General features: G+C 54.8%; 1 protein-coding gene across 2 annotated transcripts in view; it reads left to right on the top strand.

The window, feature by feature from the left end:
- PLXND1 (plexin D1) overlaps window positions 1–9,213 on the top strand; it is a 49,304-nt gene extending 40,091 nt beyond the window's left edge. Inside the window, exons 24-36 of one of the 2 annotated variants that reach the window (XM_058288857.2) lie at window positions 8–138; window positions 493–691; window positions 2,286–2,432; window positions 2,971–3,127; window positions 3,885–3,988; window positions 4,076–4,139; window positions 4,684–4,718; window positions 4,904–5,008; window positions 5,452–5,615; window positions 6,550–6,697; window positions 7,630–7,770; window positions 8,104–8,178; window positions 8,426–9,213. In XM_058288857.2, the coding sequence (XP_058144840.1) occupies window positions 8–138; window positions 493–691; window positions 2,286–2,432; window positions 2,971–3,127; window positions 3,885–3,988; window positions 4,076–4,139; window positions 4,684–4,718; window positions 4,904–5,008; window positions 5,452–5,615; window positions 6,550–6,697; window positions 7,630–7,770; window positions 8,104–8,178; window positions 8,426–8,542 (1,587 nt within the window). In that variant the 3' untranslated portion in view covers window positions 8,543–9,213. Of the gene's footprint in view, window positions 1–7; window positions 139–492; window positions 692–2,285; window positions 2,433–2,970; window positions 3,128–3,884; window positions 3,989–4,075; window positions 4,140–4,683; window positions 4,719–4,903; window positions 5,009–5,178; window positions 5,272–5,451; window positions 5,616–6,549; window positions 6,698–7,629; window positions 7,771–8,103; window positions 8,179–8,425 lie in introns of those variants that run through there. The other variant, XM_071212231.1, reaches the window with a different exon arrangement.
- The last annotated feature ends 14,284 nt before the right edge of the window (window positions 9,214–23,497 follow it).

Genomic DNA, 23,497 nt, shown 5'->3' with positions numbered 1-23,497 from the left:
CCTGCAGATCCCCGAGAGTTGCCGGCCCAACATGGAGGAGGGGATCAGCCTGTTCTCGTCGCTGCTGAACAATAAGCACTTCCTCATCGTCTTCGTCCACGCGCTGGAACAGCAGAAGGACTTTGCCGTGCGCGACCGGTCAGGCCGCGGGAGACGCCAGGGGACGGGCGGGAGATGCCAGGGGACGGGCGGGAGACGCCAGGGGACGGGCGGGCCCGGCTGCGCGGCTGGGCCTCTGGGTTTGCCCGTTCGACTCCCAGGCCTGGGGACTCTGAGGCTCCCGAGACACCCCCGTCCCTCCCCGGGCCTGGGCGCCCAAGGCGTGGGCTCAGGGCCCCGCTGTCGCCGTGGGGGGCTAGAGGTGGCGGCCTTCTCTGCAGCCCCCTCGCCCTGCCCGCCGGGGGCCGCCCGCACCCCCCACGGCCGGCCTGGAGCCCCGGGGCCCCGGGCGTGGGGGCCCGCGCTGGCGCTGAGGCCGCCGGCGTCCCGCAGGTGCAGCCTGGCCTCGCTGCTGACCATCGCGCTGCACGGCAAGCTCGAGTACTACACGGGCATCATGAAGGAGCTGCTGGTCGACCTCATCGACGCCTCGGCCTCCAAGAACCCCAAGCTCATGCTGCGGCGCACCGAGTCGGTGGTGGAGAAGATGCTCACCAACTGGATGTCCATCTGCATGTACAGCTGTCTGCGGGTGAGGCCCCGCGCCCGGCGGGGGTGACGCTGCCGCCCCTGTCTCCCGGGCGGCCGATGCGTCCGGTTCGCTTCGTCCTCGCACCAGCCCTGCCTGCCTGGAGGGGTTACCGTGCCCTTTGTGTAGATGTGCAAAGAGGGGTTCAGGGAAGGGCCTGCGCTGCCCGGGAAGAGGAGCCGGCCCTCCCCAGCTTGGGCTCACGGCCTCGGCCCATAGGCCCATCCTGCAGGCGGGAAGGTCGAGGCGCAGAGGCTGCCTCAGGGTCTTGTCGCTGGAGGTTGTTTATTCAGTCAACAAACCCTTTCTGGTGTGGCCTTCGCTCTGGGTTCAGATTAATCAGACCCGGGCCAGCCGAGTGGAAAGAAGGGAAATCGCACAGTGTACACCTCGCACAGTGAGGCCCTGAGGACCTCGGGGGTTGGTGGGGACGAGCTGGGTAGAGCCGGGTGGGGAGGGCGCCAGGCATGGGTGACGGCGCAGGCAGGGGCTGTGAGGAGAAGGGACTGAGGTCCCGGGAGGCCGAGGGCGGGGCGTGAGGCTTTCCGATGAGAGCTGAGGGAGGGGTGGGGGGCCGGGGGGGCGGGGCCTCCTGCATTCTACCCTAAGGACCCCCTAGAGCTTTGCCCGGTGCCCACCCAGGGCTGCCCTGGGGGGGCAGAGGCCCAGCTGGAGCCCTGAACCCGGGCCTCGGGGGTCCTGGGCTCGAGTCCTGCCTGTGGCACCATCCAGCTGGGTGTGGTGGGCGGCTCACTGCCTGGTGCGGGTTTGACTGGTGGGGCCTGGCCTCCTGGAGGGTGGGTGGCCCCTGGGACGGGCAGGCGGGGGCGGGCCCCGGCTCCCGGCAGCCTCTCTGTGTGGCCTCAGCCGAGCCTTCTCTGAGCCTCTGTTTCTCCTCCTGACCGTGGTGCAGCCACGCTCCCCCTGCCAGATCGGGAGGAGTGGACTGGGACCGAGGGCTGGCGGGCTGCCCTCGGCACTCGTGCCCAGTACTGAACCTGTCCTGCACTTAAGTTTCCTTTAAGTCAACGCGCCGTCTTTACTACGCAGCCCCCACAGGCGGGACACCTGGGCCGCTTGCCGTAGCCCGAGCTGTGGATCCCAGCTCTGTCCCCCTCCAGCCGCCTGCTCCTTCTGGAACCAGGAGTGGCCAGAGTGGGATGCTCGTGAGCCCCGGGCCGGCCCGAGCGACTCAGGCTGTGGTGGGGTGGTTGAGGCCATGTCTGTGTTCCAGCCTCCCCTAGGCTCACCCTGGGAGGCACCGACTTGGCAGAAGGTGTCACAGCTTCGGGAGCCAGCCAGTCCTGGCTTCGAGTCCGGCTGTCCCCCTTGCTAGCTGGGTGACCCTGGGCAGACTGCTTGCCCTCTCTGAGCCTCGGCAGGGTCATCCACAGGCGGTAGCGCCCCTCATAGCTAGAAGGGTATTAGGGTGACTGCACCTGCTCACAGCTGGAGGCCTTTAACAAGCAGGCGCTTAGAGGCCGTGGTAGGAGGAGGTGCTGGCAGGAGAGGGTGGGGGGCACAGAGGAGCCAAAGGCTTGGGGATGGGGGTGCTGGGCAGCCCGGGCCTGAGACCCTGATTGCCCGCCGCCCACAGGAGACGGTGGGGGAGCCGTTCTTCCTGCTGCTGTGCGCCATCAAGCAGCAGATCAGCAAGGGCTCCATCGACGCCATCACGGGCAAGGCCCGCTACACGCTCAACGAGGAGTGGCTGCTGCGGGAGAACATCGAGGCCAAGCCCCGGGTGGGCCGCGGCGGGTGGGCCGCGGCGGGTGGGCCGTGGCGGGTGGGCCGTGGCGGGTGGGCCGCGGTGGGCGGGCGGGCTGGTGGGCCGTGGCGGGCGGGCTGTGGCGGGCGGGCTGTGGCGGGCAGGTCGTGGCAGACGGGAGGGCAGGTGGGTTGTGGCAGGCGGGAGGGCAGGTGGGTTGTGGCAGGCGGGCCGCGGTGGGCGGGCAGGCAGGTGGGTCATGGCAGGCGGGCCGTGGCGGGTGGGTCGTGGCAGACGGGTCGCGGCCGGTGGGCCGTGGTGGGTGGGCTGCGGCGGGCGGGTCGTGGCAGTGGGTCGCGGCGGGTGGATCGTGGCGGGCGGGAGGGCAGGTGGGTTGTGGCAGGTGGGTCGTGGCGGGCGGGCAGGTGGGCCGTGGCGGGTGGGCGGGCCGCGGTAGGTGGTGGGCCTGCAGTTGCTGGGTGGGCCTGGGTGCCAGCGCGGGCCCTGTGCCCCCGGGCCTCGGTGCTCAGGGCGCCAGCGCCCGCTGACACTCCTGCCCCCTCTCTCTCTGCAGAACCTGAACGTGTCCTTCCAGGGCTGCGGCATGGACTCGCTGAGCGTGCGCGCCATGGACACGGACACGCTGACGCAGGTGAAGGAGAAGATCCTGGAGGCCTTCTGCAAGAACGTGCCCTACTCCCAGTGGCCGCGCGCCGAGGACGTCGACCTTGGTGGGCAGGGGCGGGCTCCCACCTTGGCCAGAGCTCTCTTTTTACTCGGCGTGTGTGCATGATTGTTGTCACTGAGGACCCAGAGATGACTCAGATGAGGACCTCCCACTCTGGCGGGGAGACAAGTCCTGGGCAGCGTGAGCAAGCTGCGGGTGACAGCAAAAAGCATTCAGGAAAGGCTTTCCAAAGGAGGGGACATCAGAGTGGGCTTTGGAGGGTGCGTAGGAGTTTATGGGAGGCCGAGCAGCCGAGACCTGTGATCAGAAGTGCCTTCTGAGCCCTGACCCCGTGTTCCCAGCCTGGAGACGTGGTGAACAGGCAGGCAGGTGGTTGTCCTTGCCAAGCAGGGAACCTCAGGTAGCTCACCGAGGTGGGACCCGGTGTGAGGTGAGGCTGGGCAGGCTCTCCATCCCCAGAGCCTCGAAGGGCAGAGCCGGGCACTTGGGCTTTTTCCTGGGGACAGCAGGGTGTCACCCTGTTCCCACATGGTGCTTTTTCTTATGCCCTTGGCAGTGATGACATCACAGTCCTGAGGTCGGGCCATTTCCAGGCCCCTGCTTTGATGCCCTCACTTGGTGCCCTTAGCCTCCTCTCCCCAGCCCTTTCTCCTTCTCCCCGCTTTGCAGGTGGGGAGTAGAGGTTTCCAGAGGGGTGGCTCTGCTCCAGGCCCCACGGGGAGAGCGAAGGCCGCTGGCTCTGGCCCGGGCCGAGCCTGCCGGCGGCCCTGACGCCCCCGTCCCCGCTCCTTGTCCCGCAGAGTGGTTCGCCTCCAGCACGCAGAGCTACATCCTGCGGGACCTGGACGACAGCTCCGTGGTGGAGGACGGCCGCAAGAAGCTCAACACGCTGGCTCACTACAAGGTACAAGGTGGCCCCTGCCCGCCAGGCCCCGGCCCCGCCCACCCAGCCCCACTCTGACCTCTGACCTCGGCCCCCCTCCCCCACCAGATCCCCGAAGGTGCCTCCCTGGCCATGAGCCTCACGGACAAGAAGGACACCACGCTGGGCCGAGGTAGAGCCGAGCCCCTGCCGCGCAGCCCCGGGGGGGGAACTGAGGCTGCAGGCGGCCCGAGCGGGGCCACGGCTGGGCTCCCTGTGGAGGGCCGGGCCCGCCCCTCTGCCCCCAGCGCTGCTCGGGCAGGGCCTGCCGCCAGGCCTCCTCGGGCCGACCCGCCAGTCGCCAGGGAGAGGCCCTGGAGGGCGGGATGTGGTTTTGGGGGGGGGACTGGGCGGCCGCCAGGCCAGATGGAGCGGCTGGAGGGCCGCGCCGGGGCTGTGGGCCCGTCCCTGCCCGCAGCCACCCCTGCCACACACGCACCGCCCCTGGCCCGGCTGCCAGCCTGGGAGCCTGGGGTCCCTCGGGCCTCCCCGGGACGGGAGCAGGGGCTGGAGGCCCCCACCACAGCCCCTGGAGTCTGGGGTTGGTGGCAGCTCCAGGCTGGGGGGGCCCGAGGAACGGGGATCGGGGTGAGGGCTGCCGCCCCTGCCCGTCCCTGTCTCCTCCTCCCTCTCCCTGCTCTTGCCTCGTTGTTTACTGCGTGTGTTCTTCCTCACAGTGAAAGATTTGGACACAGAGAAGTATTTCCACTTGGTGAGTGCCCAGCCTCCAGCCCCGTGCGGGGTGTGGCCTGGGCCTCTGGGAAAAGTGCTCCCAGACCCTGGGAAAGGCTGGGGGGGGGGGCGGGGGGGAGTGAGTCCAGAACGGGCAGGGAGCCACGCCCTGGGCGGCTGAGGACGGCCCCTGGCGCGGGCCCCGACCCCTGCCCTGGCTCCCAGGTGCTGCCCACGGACGAGCTGGCAGAGCCCAAGAAGTCCCACCGGCAGAGCCACCGCAAGAAGGTTCTGCCCGAGATCTACCTGACCCGCCTGCTGTCCACCAAGGTGGGCCCGGCCTCGGTCTCCCCACCGCGCCCCAGCTCAGGGGGGCTGCGTCCACGCCCGGGGGAGGGGGAGTCGGCGGGCTCTTCCGTCACCGGGGGGCCAGGTAGGCGCCCGCCCAGGTCAAGAAGCTGAGCGCCGGGCATCCTGCCTGAGTGGGGATTTGCTCGCAGCCCACATAGCAGAGAGGGCACGGTGATAACCCAGGGTCACCCAGCACAAAAGGCCAAATCAGCGCCCCAGAACCCACGCCCCAGCTCTCCACCGCTTCCCGGCTCCGTGCCCTGGCATCTCCGTTCGTTCTTTCGAGAGCTCTGGGAGGTGGGTTTCACTCACCCATTTCACAGATGAGTAAGTGGGGGCCCAGAGAGGCCAGGTGACCAGCCTGACCCCACACAGCCTCCCCACCTACCCTGGGCTGACTGTGGCCGCCTGTTCTCCTGCAGGGCACGCTGCAGAAGTTTCTGGATGACCTGTTCAAGGCCATTCTGAGCATCCGTGAGGACAAGCCCCCACTGGCCGTCAAGTACTTCTTTGACTTCTTAGAGGAGCAGGCCGAGAAGAGGGGCATCTCGGACCCCGACACGCTGCACATCTGGAAGACCAACAGGTTGGGGGGCAGGGCGGGGCAGGGCAGGCTGTACAGACGTCACTGTCATTGGGGTTAAGAGGCAGCTTCTCAGACCACCTGTGTGTGTTTGACCCTTACTCTGCCACTTCCCTGCTGTGTGACCTTGGGTGAGTGACTTAACCTTTCTGTGCCCAGTGTCCCCACCTGTAAAACCAGGGCAGTAATAGTGACTCACCTTAATTGTGAGGATTCACCAGAAGAGCACCTGACCCCCAGCGAGCTCTGTATCTATGGCCCGACTGTCGTTCCCCCCGTGTCCCCCTGGAAATGGTGGACACTGAGGCTGGTGGAGGAGCAGCGGCTGCCCAAGATCACGCCGCCCGTGTGGTGGCAGAGCCAGGATCTGACCCCTCCACCCGGTTCTCAGCCTCCCTGGGAGGCACCTCGTACCTTTTGGGGGTCGGTAGGCCTCGCCAAGAAGTTGTCAAAGGCTTCTCCTGCCCCTCCGAGAAAACGCCCCCAGGCCCGGCGGGCTCTGCGCCCTCGCGGGGCTCCTCAGACCCCCCCGGGTCGCCAGTTCGCTGCGTGGCAGGGGCTGCGGGCTCTGGGCCCTCGGGAGGCCAAGGCTGCGCGGCCAGGCCCGCCCTCGCTGCTGCCGATTTCCTGCCGTGCGAGGGCTGGGGAGGAGCCGAGGGCTGCCGGCGGGGAGGGGGCTTCTAATGGGAACCAGGATTTGGCCGGAGGTTCCCGCGTGAGAGCCAGGGAGGCCGGGGAGGCCGCTCGGCCCCTGCAGCCGGGCAGGCCCCGCTCCCGCCCCGGGACCCTGGCTCCCCGCCCCGGCCGCCCCCGCGGCCCCTGATGGCGCGTGCCCCCGGCTCCGGGGTGCGCCTGGGGAAGAGGCCCCCCCCCGGCCCTCGAGGCCTGCCCCGGCCTGGCCGCCGCCTTCACCCGCCCCGTCGCCCGCCTCCCGCAGCCTCCCGCTCCGCTTCTGGGTGAACATCCTGAAGAACCCCCAGTTCGTCTTCGACATCGACAAGACGGACCACATCGACGCCTGCCTGTCGGTCATCGCGCAGGCCTTCATCGACGCCTGCTCCATCTCTGACCTGCAGCTGGGCAAGGTCAGCGCCCGGGCAGGCGGGGGCGCCGGGGGACGGGGACGGGCTGCCCTCGGCTCGGGCGCGAGCGGGGCCTTCCCGGCGGAGGACACCTGGACACTGGCACCTGCGGGCACCGAGGACCGCGCGCCCTGCCGCGGGCGTGGGCGCCGGCTAAGCCGTTGGGGCGGCAGAGCCACCCGGGGCAGCGGCTCCGTCGGGCACGGGCGTGTCTCAGGAGCAGCCAGGTCTCGGGGCAGCACGTCCTGACGGTCCCGAGCGGGACATCGAGTAGGGACGAGGGCGACCGGCACCCGACCCTGAGCCCGGGAGGCTTCTGGCTGGCCTTAGAAGGGGAAGAGGACGGCGGGAGCAGCAGGGTCCCGGGTGGGGGCCCGGGAGAGCCCCGGTGCTGCGGGCGCTGGGTGAGGCTGCATCGGCCGGGTGGCGCTGGAGGGCGGGGGCGCGTGGCCCTGCAGCTGGGCCTGCGAGTTCAGGCCCCCGAGGACTCGAGAGCACGATGCTTCCCCAAGAGCACGATGCGTCCCGTCTGTCTCAGAGGCCCAGAGGCCCGTGACAGACAAAGAAAGGGGCGCGTCCCTGGCACGCTCGCTTTCCGGCGCTGGAACCGTGCGGTGGGAAGGACTCCAGCAGTGGGACCCTAGCCGCCGAGTCCTGTCGCCCCCAGCCTCTGGGAGGCAGCCTGCCTGGGGCACGGAGCTGGCACCGCCACGCGCTCCTGCCCCGAGAGAAGCGGCCCGGTCCTCGGGACGTCACCCGGGCAGCCCCACCAGCCGGGGCAGCGGGTGCGCGTGAGGGCAGCGGGGCAGCACCTCTGGTCTGGAGCCGGCAGCGATGGGGACGTTCAGCGATGGGCCCCGGGGACCTTCGGGAGCCCAAGAGAGACCCGGGCTCCCAGTCGTCACCCGCCGGGTGATTCCCTCCCTCCTGCCCAGGATTCACCGACCAACAAGCTGCTCTACGCCAAGGAGATTCCCGAGTACCGGAAAATCGTGCAGCGCTACTACAAGCAGATCCACGACATGACGCCGCTCAGCGAGCAGGAGATGAACGCGCACCTGGCCGAGGAGTCGCGGGTGTGGGCGGCGGGCTCCCCGGCAGACCCCCTCGCTCACGTCTCGGGCCCCTGCCCCGGGCAGCCGCAGAGCTGGGGCCACAGAGGGCCTTTCCCAGAGACCCCAGCTCCCCATTGGTTCCCCTGCAACCTCAGCAACTCACTTTTCCCACAGAGCAGTGGGTTGGGGTGGGAAAGCATTTAGGGAGTGGAGAAACTCGAATTCAGGACCCATGCCATCCGCGTCATCCCGGGCTCTGTGCCATAAGTCGGGGGATTGTTATAACGGCCTTCCTGGTCACGGCTAGGGCAGGGTCCTCTTTTGATGCCTCTCCTGCCTTCTCTTTCCTCTTAGAAATACCAGAACGAGTTCAACACCAACGTGGCCATGACGGCTATTTACAAATACGCCAAGAGGTATCGCCCACAGGTGAGAGCCCCCTGGCGCGAGGCGTCTGGCCTTCGAGCCTCAGTTCCCCCCCTTCAGCAGTGCCTGCCTGTGTCTGCTGGGGTTGCTCCCCTGCCCAGGATCGCCAGCCCCGGGGCTGGTCTCGGGCGCTGGAGCTCACTTGGGCTTCAGGTTCTCCGCCCGGGACCTGGGAGGCACCTGGGGGCGCAGGCCCTGAGCTGCGGCGCTGCCTGACCATGCCGCCTGGCCGGTCCCTCTGCCCCCCCAGATCATGACCGCCCTGGAGGCGAACCCCACGGCTCGGAGGACGCAGCTGCAGCACAAGTTCGAGCAGGTCGTGGCCCTGATGGAGGACAACATCTACGAGTGCTACAGCGAGGCCTGAGGCCGCGCGGGGAGGGACGGCAGCGGCTCCGTCCCAGGGCCTCTGACTCAGGTTAGGGGCGGCGGAGACGGCTGGAGGCGACGAGAGGCTCTCCGGGGCCAGGCAGAGGAGCCCCCCGCCCCATCGCCCCCTCCACCCCGTCCCGCCTGCCCCGCCTCTGGGGGGCCTCGAATGCCGCACCCGGTCTCTGGTCAGGGGCCCCTCCGCCAGGCGCACCTGGACCGCGCCTGCCTGCCCCCTCGTGCCTCAGTGGTCAGCCGTGAGGGAGCCCCCCGGCCCCCCGGAGCAGCCAGGCCCCCAACTAGAAACACTACCTCATCCGGACGGGCCCGGGGGGGGGGGGCCTGCGCGCACAGCCCCGATCGCTTCCTGCTCAACCACCAAAATGTCGCCCCCGTGTCCCCTCCCCCGTGGACCCTCCCAGCACCGGGACGTTTCAGGGGCATCAAATTCCTGCTCCTCGGGCGGCCGAGGGTGCGTGGGGCAAGGCCCACCCCCAGAGGGGGCCTTCGGGGGCCTTCCCGGGAGCCGGGGCGGGAGGAGGGGCTGGGAGTCCCTGGACGGGAGTGGGGGGACAGGGGGGCCAGGCACAAGCTGTAGCTGGGCTACTCGATCTTGCTGGAAGTGTTTCTAAAGATAGCACCACTTTTTGATTTAAAAAAAAAAAAAAAGCTTTTATATATTAAAAAAAAGTACTACGCGCCAACTGTGAATAGCTGCCGCTTGTGCGGAGGCCCCCTGGGGAGGGGTCCCGAGGGGCTCCCGATGCAACACTGGAAATGACGCTTCCAGAGGACAGGGCAGGCGGCAGAGGCCCCCGATCCGTCAGCAGGGACCCCTGCGCCGACCCAGACGGCCCTGGGACCGGCTCGGGGCCCACGAGGGCCGGGCAGGTGGGGGGTGGCCGGGCCTCTCTGGAAACTTCTTTATAATAAAAGCCTGATGGGAAAGCCTGCTGTGGGCTCCAGCTTTGATGGGGTGGGGCAAAGGGGCGGCTGGGGGAGACGCGGCTTCTTCCCCTCCCGGGCTCATAACGGAAAGACCGGGGTGACCCAGGCCTGGAACCCTGGCCGGGGCGCCTTCCGCCGGGGAGTTGGGGCCCTCGGCTTCTGAGAAGGCGTCGGCGGTGGTCGGGGCTGCTGGCCACTGCCCCCCGCGGCCGGGTGCTGGGTCAGGGGGCGCCCCTGGGAGGCGTTGCGGCCGCCATGCCCTGCTCCCTCGCGCCTGGTGCTGCCCTTTCCAGGGCCCACGGACCGGGTTGTTTAAAGCAGGAGGGATTTCTGCTCTCATGGGCTGCGAGTCCTGAGCAGGGGCCGGCAGCAGCCCTCAGGGCCCTCTGAAGCCCGGGGAGGATCCCGCCTGGCCTCTGCCGGCCTCCGGGCTCCCGACAGCCCGTGGCTCCGCCGTCTGCCTCCCTGTTCAAGGGCCTCGACCCCCTGACATAAGGCCCCTTCGTCTTCGCTAACCTCGTTTTAACTAAGCCCATCTTCAGAGACCCCATTTCCAGATCAGGGCCCGTTCACAGGGACCAGGGGGCAACATCGCTTTTGGAGGGGACACAACTTAGCCCATCAGAGCCTCTGAGGAATGTACTTTTATCCCCACTGTACAGATGGGGAAACTGAGGCTCAGGAACTTTGCCAGGGGACACAACTTAGCCCATCAGAGCCTCTGAGGAATGTACTTTTATCCCCACTGTACAGATGGGGAAACTGAGGCTCAGGAACTTTGCCAGGGAGGCCCCGTGGACCTGCTCCTTTCTCTGTCCAGTCTCCTGCTGCAGCCCCCAATATGGGGGCTGCCCTAGAAAGGGAAGGCTGCTCACGTGCTGGGCCCGAACGTCTCGTCCATCTTGAAAAATACGACTACATTTTCAGAGGGGGAAGCAGGCGGTTTCCCCGAGGTCCGCAGCCGTGGACTCTTCCGCAAAGGGCGGGCGTTTCCCCCACGCCACCTGGCTTCCGGCCACACGGTGTGGACGGTGGACCTGGCTTGCGGTTAGCAAATAATCACACGACCCCTCGGCGATCCCGGCCGGCTCCAGACCTGACCCGGGGCTGAGGCTTCCTCTCCCCACCTCCTGGAAAAGGCCACTCGAGAGCCTTTCTCAAAATGAAAAGCAAGCAAAACTACATAAAAGCAACCCGAGCTAATTCCCCCGCTTTATGAAGGAAAAATAAATATATAAATATCCAGAGGAAGGACTAGAACCAAAAAAAAAAAACAAAAAACAAAAACATACGGTTTAAACAAAATCCCACAAACCCCAGTTCTAGAGTTAATGAGAACAGAAAAGTAAGGAAAAGAGAAAAATAAACAATCTTTAGTTTTAAATATAGCCTTGTCCTGAAGTGGTTTCTGAGTGGGGAGGCTTTGTTATCTTTCAGATTAGCTAGTCTGTGTGTTGATTCCTTTTTATTAAGCAAGAAAAGACTCTTAAGATTTAAGGTATCATCACAGTTGATCGGGTTTTTGGTTTTTGGGATGATTCTGGGGTGAATATGTGTTTCCCGGAGGAATGTCAGGAAGTACAAAACCTGAGGCAAATAACAGCGCCCCTCCCCTCCCGTGGTTAACCCTTTTGAGAAGGTCATTCCAAGGACACGATTGTCTGGACTGGGGGTGGGGAGTGAAAATGGGGATCAGGGTGTACACCCCATTTTGAAACCCGCTCCCCCCCATGCAACAATATGTCAGCAACATCTTTCCGTTTCGTTAAAAATCCCGCAGGCTGTTTCCATGCCTGAGTAACAGGCTGTTCTGTCTTGAAGTTTGGAAACGGACTTGCCAGTGGAGAAAGGCTCTGGTTTCCAGGATCGCCGCTCCGTGTGGAAGGGGGTCCAGCTTCTGCAGGCCTCACCTTGGGACCTGAAGCCTGGCCTGGCAGCCCAGGGCCCAGGGAGGACCCCTGCCCTCTGCGTGAGGCTGTTGGGAGGGCGGGGACCCTTGGTGTAGCGTCCCTGAGCCAAACTCCTTTCAAAAGGGGAGAGCGAGCTGCGGGTGGGGGAGCCCACCAGGCCGGGGCCCCCTCCTCCAGGGCAGGCGCCCTGGCCTGAGCCCAGCGCGGGGCGAGCTGCCCCCCACCCCCGGTGGAGGGCATGCCCCGGGGTGCCTCCCACAGCCCCAAGCAGAGCCCTGGGGGGAGGGAGGATGTGCCAGCCCAGGCCCTCCCCCACCTGCTTCCTGGGACCCCAGGGGCCCCACGGGCAGCCAGCTTCAGGGACACCCCAGGGAAGTCGTCACATGCCCGACGAAGCCACCTGTGGGGTTCCAGGAGGCACGGGGTGCAGGGAAGAGCAGGAAAGGAGAGTCAGACGCCCCGTGCCGGGCAGCCTCGGTTTCCCCTTTGTGCCCCGCCTGCCCCCTTCTCAAGTCCCATCCAGTTTACCTCCAAAATCCCCCCAAATCTACCCCAGCTCTCCACCCTCCGGGCTCAGCTCCTGCCGGTACTGCTGCTTCACCTCAGGAAACGGCCACCACGCGGCCGCTTAGCTGTGTAGGCCAAACTGTGGACTCACCACTGTCCTTTTCTATATCAAACACACACCACGTCCAGCCCTCAGCAGGTCCCATCCGCCCGACCTTCACAGTCTACCCAGAGCCCACCACTCCCAACCCCACGGCGGTGGCTGCCATCGTGGACTGGCCAAGGGCGCCTCTCCCCTGGACATGGCGGGAGCCACGGCATGGGTCTCGCTCCCGCTGTGGCCCACTGCAGCCCCTGTGCTGCTCACTGTTCTCAAATGGCTCTGTTTTCGTTTGCTGAAGGCAACCAAGGCAATAGACCAGAAATGGGTTGGCTTTTATAATGGGGAATTTATAGACTCATAACCTTACAGTGCCAAGTCAGAGAAAAATGTCCCAGCCGAGGCGCTGGGTGAAGCTCTCCCTGAAGACAGGCTGGCAGCGACCCTGGACTCCTGTCTCATTGCAGGGCACAACGGTGGCGTCTGCCTGGCTCAGGCTGCTCCCCTGTGTTCCAGGGATTTCAGTTTCTGGCTTTTGGGACTTTCTCTCTCAGCTTCTGGGGGTTTCTCTCTGTTTCGGTGGCTATTTTATCTCCTTGTTCATCCCGTTTATAAAGGAATTCAGAAAGAGGATTAAGACCTACCCTGGGTCATGGCTTACTGAAGTGATTTAATCAAGGGCCCTGAACTGAAGTGACCTCATCAAAGGGTCCCACATAGAAGGGGGTCACACCCACAGGATTGGATTAGTTCAAGGACATGACCTTTTCTGGGGTCTACAAGAATCTCATACTACCACACTCCACCCTCTGAACACCCAAAAGACATGTTCTTTCCGTATGCAAAATATATTCATTCCATCACAATATTTCAAAAAAACAATTCCAGTAATGATATTGAGTACAAATTCTCACTGAAATCAGTTATAGGCATGGTCTGTCCTTCTGAGAGCACTAGGGTGATGGCCAGACTCTCCCCAATCTCCAGGGCACAGGCTCAGCCCCTCAGAGCAGTGGGGGTGGCCACATGCTCCCCAATCCCCAGGGATTGTGCTGCCCCCTCTCTGAAGCCTGGGGTGGTAAAACTCTCCCTGAACAACTGGATGGAAGAGACACCGTCTCCGAGCTCCAGGACACACCCTTTCCGCACAGAGGGGTGGGCTTGCTTTCCCGGCCTGGGAAGACGCCTTCAGTCCAGACCTCAATGCTATGACACCACCTTTGAAGTCATTTTCCCTTCCATCTGTCCCTTTTAGTCTAGGCTGGCAGTAGTTCTGTTCAAACATATCTCACAAAAAAACTGATAGGGGTCACAACAGTCAACACCAGGACCTCCTGCAGATCCTTCCTGCCCGACCGCACGTCCAATCCCGACATGCACTGAAACGCCTGGGCGGGGAGAGTCAAGATGGCGGAGGAGGGACCCGCACGCTGCACCCTCCAGAAACTGCAGGAAGCTGGGCAGGCTTACCTGGTGTAGCAAAGCCCCTGGACCACGGGGGTGTCCAGAGAGAGTGACTGGATGTGGGGTCCAATCAGCTCGGGGGTGAGGGAAGCCCTGGGCAATAGGGGAGGCAAGCCGGCAGCCAGCTGGCTCCAAGGGAGAGGGATGCAGAGGGAGGCCAGGAGCAGACCAGCTTCCCGCTGGCTCCTGGGAAGAGGAGCGTCACAGGCCGGTGCCTAACCGGCTCCGGGGAAAGAGAACTGGGGAGGTGGTTGGGGGGCTGACACGCCTCCAGCTAGCTGGGGGAAGAGGGGAGCCAGGGAGTGATCCGGCAGGCTGGCAGGTACCCAGCCAGCTTCTGGGGAGAGGGGCACCACGGGGCAAGCAGGCTCCAGAGGGGGACCCTAGGCAGAGGTTTTTAGGGTTCTTTTTCTCTCTCTCCATCAAGGTACCTGCGGAGAGGTGGGCTGTGGGCATGGTTGATTGCCAGCACCGGCGGCCTGAGAGGGTTGCTGGTGGCCTGAGAGGGAGGCCTGTTGTTTTCTTTCTTTTTTCTTCCTTTCTTTTCTTTCTTTCATTTTTCCCTCTTCCATTTCCCCCCATTTCTTTCTTCTCTTCTTATTTATTTGGTATTTTATTTTTCCTGTTCCTTTTTATTTTTTACCCTTTTAATTTTTATTCCTTTTTCTCATTTTTTCCCTCTTACTTTTTTTTTGTTCTTTTCCTAGTTTCTTCTTTAATTATTATTATTTTTCTTTTTTCTCTTGCTTTCTTTCCTTTTTTTTTTTTTTCGTAGATCTAATATTTTTTCAGTTGAACATGGGGAACTACAAAGATATAGAATAAGTGGAACCAAGTGGCAAAGAGGACCCTTAACCAAAACCAAATAAAACCCTAGACTAGAATGAGAAGCTATCCAACTGAATAAGCCCATCAAGATAAACAGATGCGTAGATATCAGCAAAAAATTACAAGCCATACTAAGAAACAGGAAGTCATGACCCAGTCTCAAACTAAAAAGCAGGATGAGATGTGGAACATGGAACAACAAATCAAGGATATTCAAACAAATATCCTCAATGAAATGAAGGAAGAGATCAGGGATATCAAGAGGACACTGGCGGCTGGGAAACGGACTTTGGCCCAGTGGTTAGGGCGTCCGTCTACCACATGGGATCCCGCGGTTCAAACCCCGGGCCTCCTTGACCCGTGTGGAGCTGGCCATGCGCAGCGCTGATGCGCGCAAGGAGTGCCGCGCCACGCAAGGGTGTCCCCCGCGTGGGGGAGCCCCACGCGCAAGGAGTGCGCCTGTGAGGAGAGCCGCCCAGCGTGAAAAGAAAGTGCAGCCTGCCCAGGAATGGCGCCGCCCACACTTTCCGTGCCGCTGATGACAACAGAAGCGGACAAAGAAACAAGACGCAGCAAATAGACACCAAGAACAGACAACCAGGGGAGGGGGGGAAATTAAATAAATAAATAAATCTTTTAAAAAAAAAAAAAAAAGAGGACACTGGCGGAAAATTCAAAAGAAATTATAAACATACATAAAAAGATAACAGATGTTACTATGATGAAAGACATAATGCAAGAAATTAAAAATACCCTAGATGCAAATAACAGCAGATTTGAACAGGCAGAGGAAAAATTAGTGACACTGAAGATAGGACATCTGAAATTGCACAGATAGAATAGACCAAAAATGGAAAAAATTCAGTAGGGATGCAGAGAATTCAGTGACAACATGAAACACACAAACATATACCTTATGGGCATCCCAGAGGGAGGATAGAATACTCCAACCAGAATAAATCCTAGCAGACCTATCCCAAGACACATACTTATCAGATTGTCTAATGCTTGAGACAAAGACAGAATCCTGAAAGCAGCTAAAGAAAAGAGATCCATCACATATAAGGGAAGTTTGATAAGATTAAGTGCTGATTTCTCATTTGTCACCTTAGAGGCAAGAAGGCAGTGTTAAGATGCACTTAAAGAGCTGAAAGAAAAAAACCACCAGCCAAGAATTCTGTATTCAGAAAGACTGTCATTAAAAAATGAGGGAGGGAAGCAAATGTGGCTCAACTAATTGGGCTCCTGTCCATCATATAGGAGGCCCTGGGTTTGTGTCCTGGGGCCTCTTTGTGAAGGCAAGTCGGCCTGCGCCTGCTGAGAGCTGACGGCCCGCACCCACAGAGAGCTGGCACAGCAAGATGACGCAACAAAGGGAGACAAGCAGACACAGAAGAATACACAGCAAGGGGACACAGAGAGCAGGCAGCAAGCAAGCAGTAAGGAGGGGGGATAAATAAATTAAAATAAAATAAATCTTTAAAAAAAATAATGAGGGAGAGTTCAAAATATTCACAGATAGGGGAGCAGGTATAGCTCTGAGGTTAAGCACCTACTTCTCATGTACAAGGTTCCAGGTTCTATCCCTGGTATTGCCTAAATATATATATTCACAGATAAACAGAAATTGAAAGAATTTGGCAACGGGAGTCCCGCCCATGATTCAAGAAATACTAAAGGGAGTTCTGCCAGTTGGAAGGAAAAAAGAGGAGAGAAAGGGTTGGAGGAGAGTATAGAAAGGAAGATTATTAGTAAGAGTAACTAAAAGGATAATAAAATAAAATAAAATATGGCATATAAAAGCCTAAAAAAATGGCTAAAGTGCACCTGTCTTTACAGTAATAACATCGAATGTTAATGGATTAAACTCTCTAATCAAAAGACACTGATAGGCAGAATGAATAAGGAAATATGAAGCATCTATATGCTGTCTACAAGAAACCCACTTTAGACCCAGGGACACAAATAGTTTGTAAGTGAAAGGTTGGAAACAATTTTACACATAAACAGTAACCAAAAAGGGGCAGGAGTAGCTATACTAACACCGGACAAAATAGACTTTAAATGCAAAACTGTTGTAAGAGACAAAGTAAAACAGTAAATATTATTAAAAGGGGTAATCTATCATGAAGAAAATAAATAAATATTTATGTACCTAACCAGGGTGTCCAAAAATACATGAGGGAAATACTAGCAAACTAAGGGGAAAAATAGACTCATCTACAATCATAGTGGGGGACTTCAATACACCATTATTACCATTAGATAGAACATCTCAAGAGAGGATCAATAAAGAAATAGAGATACTGAGTCATGTTAGAGGAGATAGACCTAATAGACATATAGAATATTACACATCAAAACAGCTGGATATATATTCTTTTCGAGTGCACATGGATCATTCTCCAGGATAGACCTCATGCTGGGTCATAGAAAAAGCCTTAAGTTTAGAAAGATTGAAATTAAAAAAAATATATCAAGTTCTTTTTTTTAAAAGATATTTATTTATTTATTTATTTTTCTCCCCTTACCCCCACCCCAGTTGTCTGTTCTCTGTGTCTATTTGCTGCGTCTTCTTTGTCCGCTTCTGTTGTTGTCAGTGGCACGGAAATCTGTGTTTCTTTTTTTGTTGCATCATCTTGTTGTGTCAGCTCTCCGTGTGTGGGGCACCATTCTTGGCTGCACTTTCTTTTGCGCTGGGTGGCTCTCCTTAAGGGGCGCACTCCTTGCGCGTGGGGCTCCCCTACGCGGGGGACACCCCTGCATGGCATGGCACTCCTTGCGCACATCAGCACTGTGCGTGGGCCAGTTTCACACGGGTCAAGGAGGCCCAGGGTTTGAACCTTGGACCTCCCATGTGGTAGACGGACGCCCTAACCACTGGGCCAAGTCTGTCGCCCAGAAAGATTGAAATTATACAAAACAACTTCTCTGACAACAATGGAATGATACTGGAAATTAATAAGGGGAAGAGAACCAGAATAAGCACAAATATATAGAAGTTAAACAATACTCTCAAACAATCAGTTGTCCAAAGAGGAAATTATAAGTGAAATCAGTATCGACCTTGACGTGAATGAAAATGAGAAGACAACATATCAAAACCTAATGTGATGCAGCTAAAGCAGTGCTTAGAGGGAAATTTGTATACCTCAGTGCCTACATGCAAAAAGAAGAAGGAGCTAAAATCAAAGGCCTAACTGCACACCTGGAGGAACTAGCAAAAGAACAACAAACTAATCCCAAAGCAAGCAGAAAGAAGGAAATAACAAAGATTAGAACAGAATTAAATGAAATTCAGAATAAAGAAAAAAATTAAAAAGGAAAAAAAAAACACTAGAAAGAATTTTTTTAAATGCTGGTTCTTTGAGAAGATTAATAAAATTGGCAAACTTTTATCTAAATTAACAAAGAAAAAAGGAGAGAAGATGCAAATAAATAAAATCAGAAATGAGAGAGGCGATATCACCAATGACCCCAAAGAAAAAAAGAGTATCATAAGAGGATACTTTGAAAAACTATATGCTAACAAGATGCACAATTTAGATATAATGGATGAATTTCTAGAAACACATGAGCAACCTACATTGATAAAAGAAGAAATAGAAGACCAATCACAAGTAGTGAGATTGAATTAGTCTTGAAAAACCTCCCAACAAAGAAAAGCCCAAGACTAGATGGCTTCACAGGTGAATTCTACCAATCATTTCGGAAAGAATTAATATCAATCCTGCTCAAACTCTTCCCAAAAAATTGAAGAGGAGGGACTATTACCTAACTCGTTCTATGATGCCAACATCACCCTAATACCAAAGCCACATAAAGATGCTACAAGAAAAGAAAACTACAGACCAATCTCTTTAATGAACTTAGATGCAAAAATCTCAACAAAATACTTGCTAATCAAATCCAACAACACATCAAACAGATATACATCATGGTCAAGTGGGTTTTATTCCAGGTATGCAAGGATAGTTCAACAAAGAAAATCACTCAATATAATATACCACATTAACAGATCAAAGGGAAAAAATTACATGATTATCTCTATTAACACAGAAAAGCCATTTGACAAAATACAGCATCCTTTCTTGATAAAACACTTTGAAATATAGGAATAGAAGGAAATTTCCTCAACATGATAAAGGGCATATATGAAAATCCCACAGCTAACATTATAAAAAACACTGGAAAGGAAAAAAAGAAAAACACAAAACACTAGAAAGAATAAACAAAACCAATAGCGAAAGGCTAAAGACTTTCCCTCTAAGATCTGGAATAAGACAAGGATGCCCACTGTCACCACTCTTATTCAACACTGTATTAGAAGTACTTGTTTGAGCACTTACTCAAGCAAAAGAAATAAAAGGCACCCAAATTGAAAAGGAAGAAGTAAAACATTTGCTGTCTGTGGATGACTTGATCCTATATGCAGAAAGTTCTGAAAAATCTACAACAAAGTTTCTACAGCTGATAAACAAGTTCTGCAAAGTGGCAGGATATAAAATCAACATGCAAAAATCAGTAGCATTTCTGTACACTAATATTGAGCAATCTGGGAGGAAATCAGAAAAAACTTCCATTTACAATAGCAACTAAAAGAGTCAAATATCTAGGAAAACTGATTAACAGAGTCAACACAATCCCAATAAAAGTTCCAACTTTTTTACAGAAATAGAAAAGCCAATTATCAAATTTATTTGGAAGGGCAAAGGACCCTGAATAGCCAGAAACATCTTGTAAAAAGAAGAATGAAATTGGTGGAATCATGCTACCTGATTTTAAAGCATACTATAAAACTACAGTGGTTAAAACAGTATGGTATTGGCACAAGGGTAGACATACTGACTAATGGAACCAAATAGACAGTTCAGGTATAGACTCGTGCATATACAGCCAATCGATACTTGACAAGGCCACCAAGTCCATTCAACGTGGACAGAATAGTCTCTTGAACAAATGGTGCTGGGAGGACTGGATATACATATCCAAAAGAATGAAAGAGGATCACCATTTCATACCCTACACAAACAGTTAACTCAAGATGGATCAAAGATTGAAAGACAAAAGTAAAAAAATAATGCTCCTAAAAGATAATGTAGGGAAGCATACAATATCTTTCAGTAGGAAATGGTTTCATAAATGTTTTGCCCAACATGTGAGCAACGAAAGAAAAAATAGATAAATGGGACCTCCTCAAAATTAAAAACTTTTGCATTTCGGGAGTTTGTTGAGAATGCAGCCTACTGAATGGGAGAAAATATTTGGAACCACTTATCCAATAAGGGTCTAATATCCAGCATATAAAAAGAAATCTTACAACTCAATAATAAAAAGAACAAAGAAACCTTTTTAAAAATGGGCAAGAGATTTGAGTAGATGCTTTTTGAAAGAGGAAATACAAATGGCTAAAAAGCACACGAAAAGGTGCTCAACATCACTAGCTGTTAGGGAAATGCAAACCAAAACTACGATGAGACATAATCTCACACCTACTAGACTGGCTGCTTTTAAGAAAAACAGAAAACTACAAATGTTGGAGAGGATGTGGAGGAATAGAACACTCACCCACTGCTGGTGGGAACGTAGAATGGTGCAGCCACACTGTGGGGGACCTTTTAGTGGTTCCTCAGGAAGCTAAGTACAGAATTGCCGTAAGATCCAGCAATGCCACGACTAGGAATATACCCAGAAGAATTGAAAGCAGGGATGCAGATACACGCACACCAATGTTCATCGTGGCATTATTCACAACTGCCAAAAGTTGGAATCAACCCCTGTCCATCAATGGATAAATGGACAAACCAAATGTGGAATGTACATATGATAGACTATTACTCAGCTGTAAGGAATGAAGTATTGACACGTGAAGGAGCCTTGAAGACCTTGTGTTGAGTGGTATAAGCCAGTCACCAAAGGACAAATATTACATGATCTCACTGGTATGAACAAAGGAGAGCAGACTCACATAGGCAGAGTCTAAAAGATAGATTACCAGAATACAGAAAGGGAGAGAGTGGTGAGCTGATGCTTAACCTGGGCAGAATCTATGATAAGGTGGGTGATAGCGGTTTGGCAGTGGACGGGGATGACCGTGGTGCAGCGATGTGAGTGGGGCCGATAGTGCTTGGGTGTGAGTGTCAGCCGAGTGTCTGTGGGGATTGGGCCATCCATGGAGCTGGGTGCAGGGCTGGAGGAAGGAACAGGTGAACCCTGGAGAGGCTGAGGACTATGGTTAAGAATACAAAAAAAAAAAAAAAAAAAAAGTACAAGAAAAAGAATACAATTGTGGGAGTGTTCTTTCAGTATCTATGGCAGGGGAGGGTCACTTGTGCAGGGTGTTGGTGGTGGGGGGATGTGTGGGGAAGGGTGCACCTCTACGGAATATGATTGTGTTCATGTTTCCAAAGGGTGTTTTCTTAGTGGGTGGAGACTTTCACAATAACCAACAAAATATTAAACTCCCATCCTAGGGATTCCTGCTCCATTCTCAAGTAGAGTGGCAAAGAATCTCTGGGGTATATAGGCCATGCCTAATAAAGAAAATATTCAATATGTCAAGCCTTCAATATTAATGCCTGTAATTATGAATCTTATTCTTATAAAATTGAAACTTAGCCTAATAATAACTATTGTCTAAGAGTTACCTCCTGAATCTCCTTGTTACCCAAATGTATTGCCTCTCTCTAAGCCAAAATCAGCAAATAAACTCACTACCTTCCCCCCAGCATGGGACATGATTCCTGGGGATGAGCCTCCCTGGCACTGAGGGATTAATACTAAGCACCAACCAGTGATACATTTGGAAAAAGACCTTGACCAAAAGGGGAAACATTAAATACAAAGGAGTTTGTATGGCTAAGAGATTGCAAAGTGAGTTGGGAGGTCATTCCAGAGGATACACTTATGCACATCTTAGGCAGATATCACTAAATGCCACAGTAAACAAAGCCCCAAACTGGAGTACTCCTGAAGGCTCTAAAAATGTGCAGACACTATAGGGAAGGTACACAACCCCATGAAGTCAGCACCCCATTGGTAGGTCTTTCCTTAGAATATATGATAATCTATTTCCGCAATATAATGTAGTCTCATTTACAATTTCCCTACATGTGATTCTTCTGCCCCTTTTATCTGAACCTATAATTAGAACTATATCCATTAAAAATATGTCCCAGAGACTTAAATCTTCTGTCTGTTCATATGCCTGTTGAGCTCTGAATCTCAGCAGAGTTGCAGCCAATACCTACTCTCCAGTTCATCGGACTTGCCCTGGACAACTAACAGAGTGATGATGATGGACAACCCCCATCCCAAAAAACAGAGTGTCTCTACAATTGCAAGTAAAACAGTTCCTTCCATTTGTCCCATAAGATCTATGTCCCCTCTCAGTCTGAAACAGAGGGGGCATCAGCATCCCCAAATCCTCAAGACTGAAGAATAAACAAACATAAGGGGGGGAAATGCAACTATGGACCAGAGTAGATATTATTACTGTAGTAACAAAAGAACTTGTAACACTGATCTAAAGATAGTGGTTACCAGAGGTTCTGACGTGAGGGGAAGGGAAGACGAGGTGGAACATGGGGCATTGGAATTCTTCTGCATGACACTGCAATGATGGATACAGGCCATTACACATTTTGTCAAAACCTCTAAAATTGTATTGTTCAAAGTGTAAACCATAATGTAAACTATAGACCTTGATTAGTAGCAATGTTTCAATACATGGTCATCAATTGTAACAAGTGTACCACACCGATGTAAGATGTTATTAATAGGGGGAAATGTGGAAGGGGGAGGGGGTGTGTTATGTGGGAATTCCCTATACTTCTGATGTAACTAATCTGTAATCTAAGACTTCTCTAAAAATAAAGTTTATTATACAAGAAAAAAAAAAAGAAATGGTTGACTAGTTCCACGTTCAGTTACGTCCTCAAGTGGGGTATTATGCTCTAGGGACTCACTTTCTGGAAGCTCAGAATTTCCCAAACCATTAATTTCTGTTTTTTTGTGTGTGTGTCCAGAAGCTCAGTTCTCAACTTGGCTATTTCCATTGACATTTTGCTATAAACTGCAAGGAGAATCCAGGCTGCACTTTCCACATTCAGCTGGGACGTCTCCAGAGTTAAACACCCAAGCTCGTCACGTTCAAATTCTGCCATCTGACATCAGATCACAATTTTGCCAAATTCCCCACCACTTTAGAACAAGGGTTGCCTTTCTTCCAGTTTGCGATGACACATCCATCATTTCTGCCTCAGGCCTCATAGAAAGTATATTTAGCGTCCATCTTTCTACCAACAGTCTCTTCAGAGCAATCTAGACATTTCCTATCAGCACCTCACAATTCTTCCCGAATCTTCCCTTCACTCGTTTATAAAACCATTTCTTTTTTTTTTTTTTTTAATTTTTTATTTTTACTTTTTTTTTTTATTGACTTTGTAATAATATTACATTAAAAATATATATATATGTGAGGTCCCATTCAACCCCACCCCCCCACCCCCCCTCTCCCCCCCCAACAACACTCGTTCCCATCATCATGACACATCCATTGGATTTGGTAAGTACATCTTTGGGCACCTCTGCACCTCATAGACAATGGTCCACATCATGGCCCATACTCTCCTCCATTCCATCCAGTGGGCCCTGTGAGGATTTACAATGTCCGGTGATTACCTCTGAAGCACCATCCAGGGCAGCTCCATGTCCCAAAGACGCCTCCACCTCTCATCTCTTCCTGCCTTTCCCCATACCCATCGTCCACCATGTCCACGTTTCCCAATCCAATGCCACCTCTTCTATGTGGACATTGGATTGGTTGTGTCCATTGCACCTCTATGTCAAGAGGAGGCTCAGATTCCACATGGATGCTGGATGCAATCCTCCCATTTTCAGTTGTAATCACTCTAGGCTCCATGGTGTGGTGATTGTCCTTCTTCAACTCCATCTTAGCTGAGTGTGGTAAGTCCAATAAATCAGATTGTAGGTGCTGGAGTCTGTTGAGGCTCAGGACCTGGCTATCACATTGTCAGTCCAGAGATTCAAATCCCCTAAATATATCTTAAACCCCAACATTAACTGCACCTCCAGCACATTAGCATGAAAGTCTTATGAAGGGAGATCCCATCTGAGTCCAGATTCATCACACATAAACACCATTTCCAAAGAGGGGCATAAAACCATTTCAACA

Source organism: Dasypus novemcinctus, chromosome 26, assembly GCF_030445035.2.
Source record: "Dasypus novemcinctus isolate mDasNov1 chromosome 26, mDasNov1.1.hap2, whole genome shotgun sequence".
Lineage (NCBI taxonomy): Eukaryota > Metazoa > Chordata > Mammalia > Cingulata > Dasypodidae > Dasypus > Dasypus novemcinctus.
Note: the sequence above shows the minus strand (reverse complement) of the source record. Positions and strands in the feature narration are given on the sequence as shown.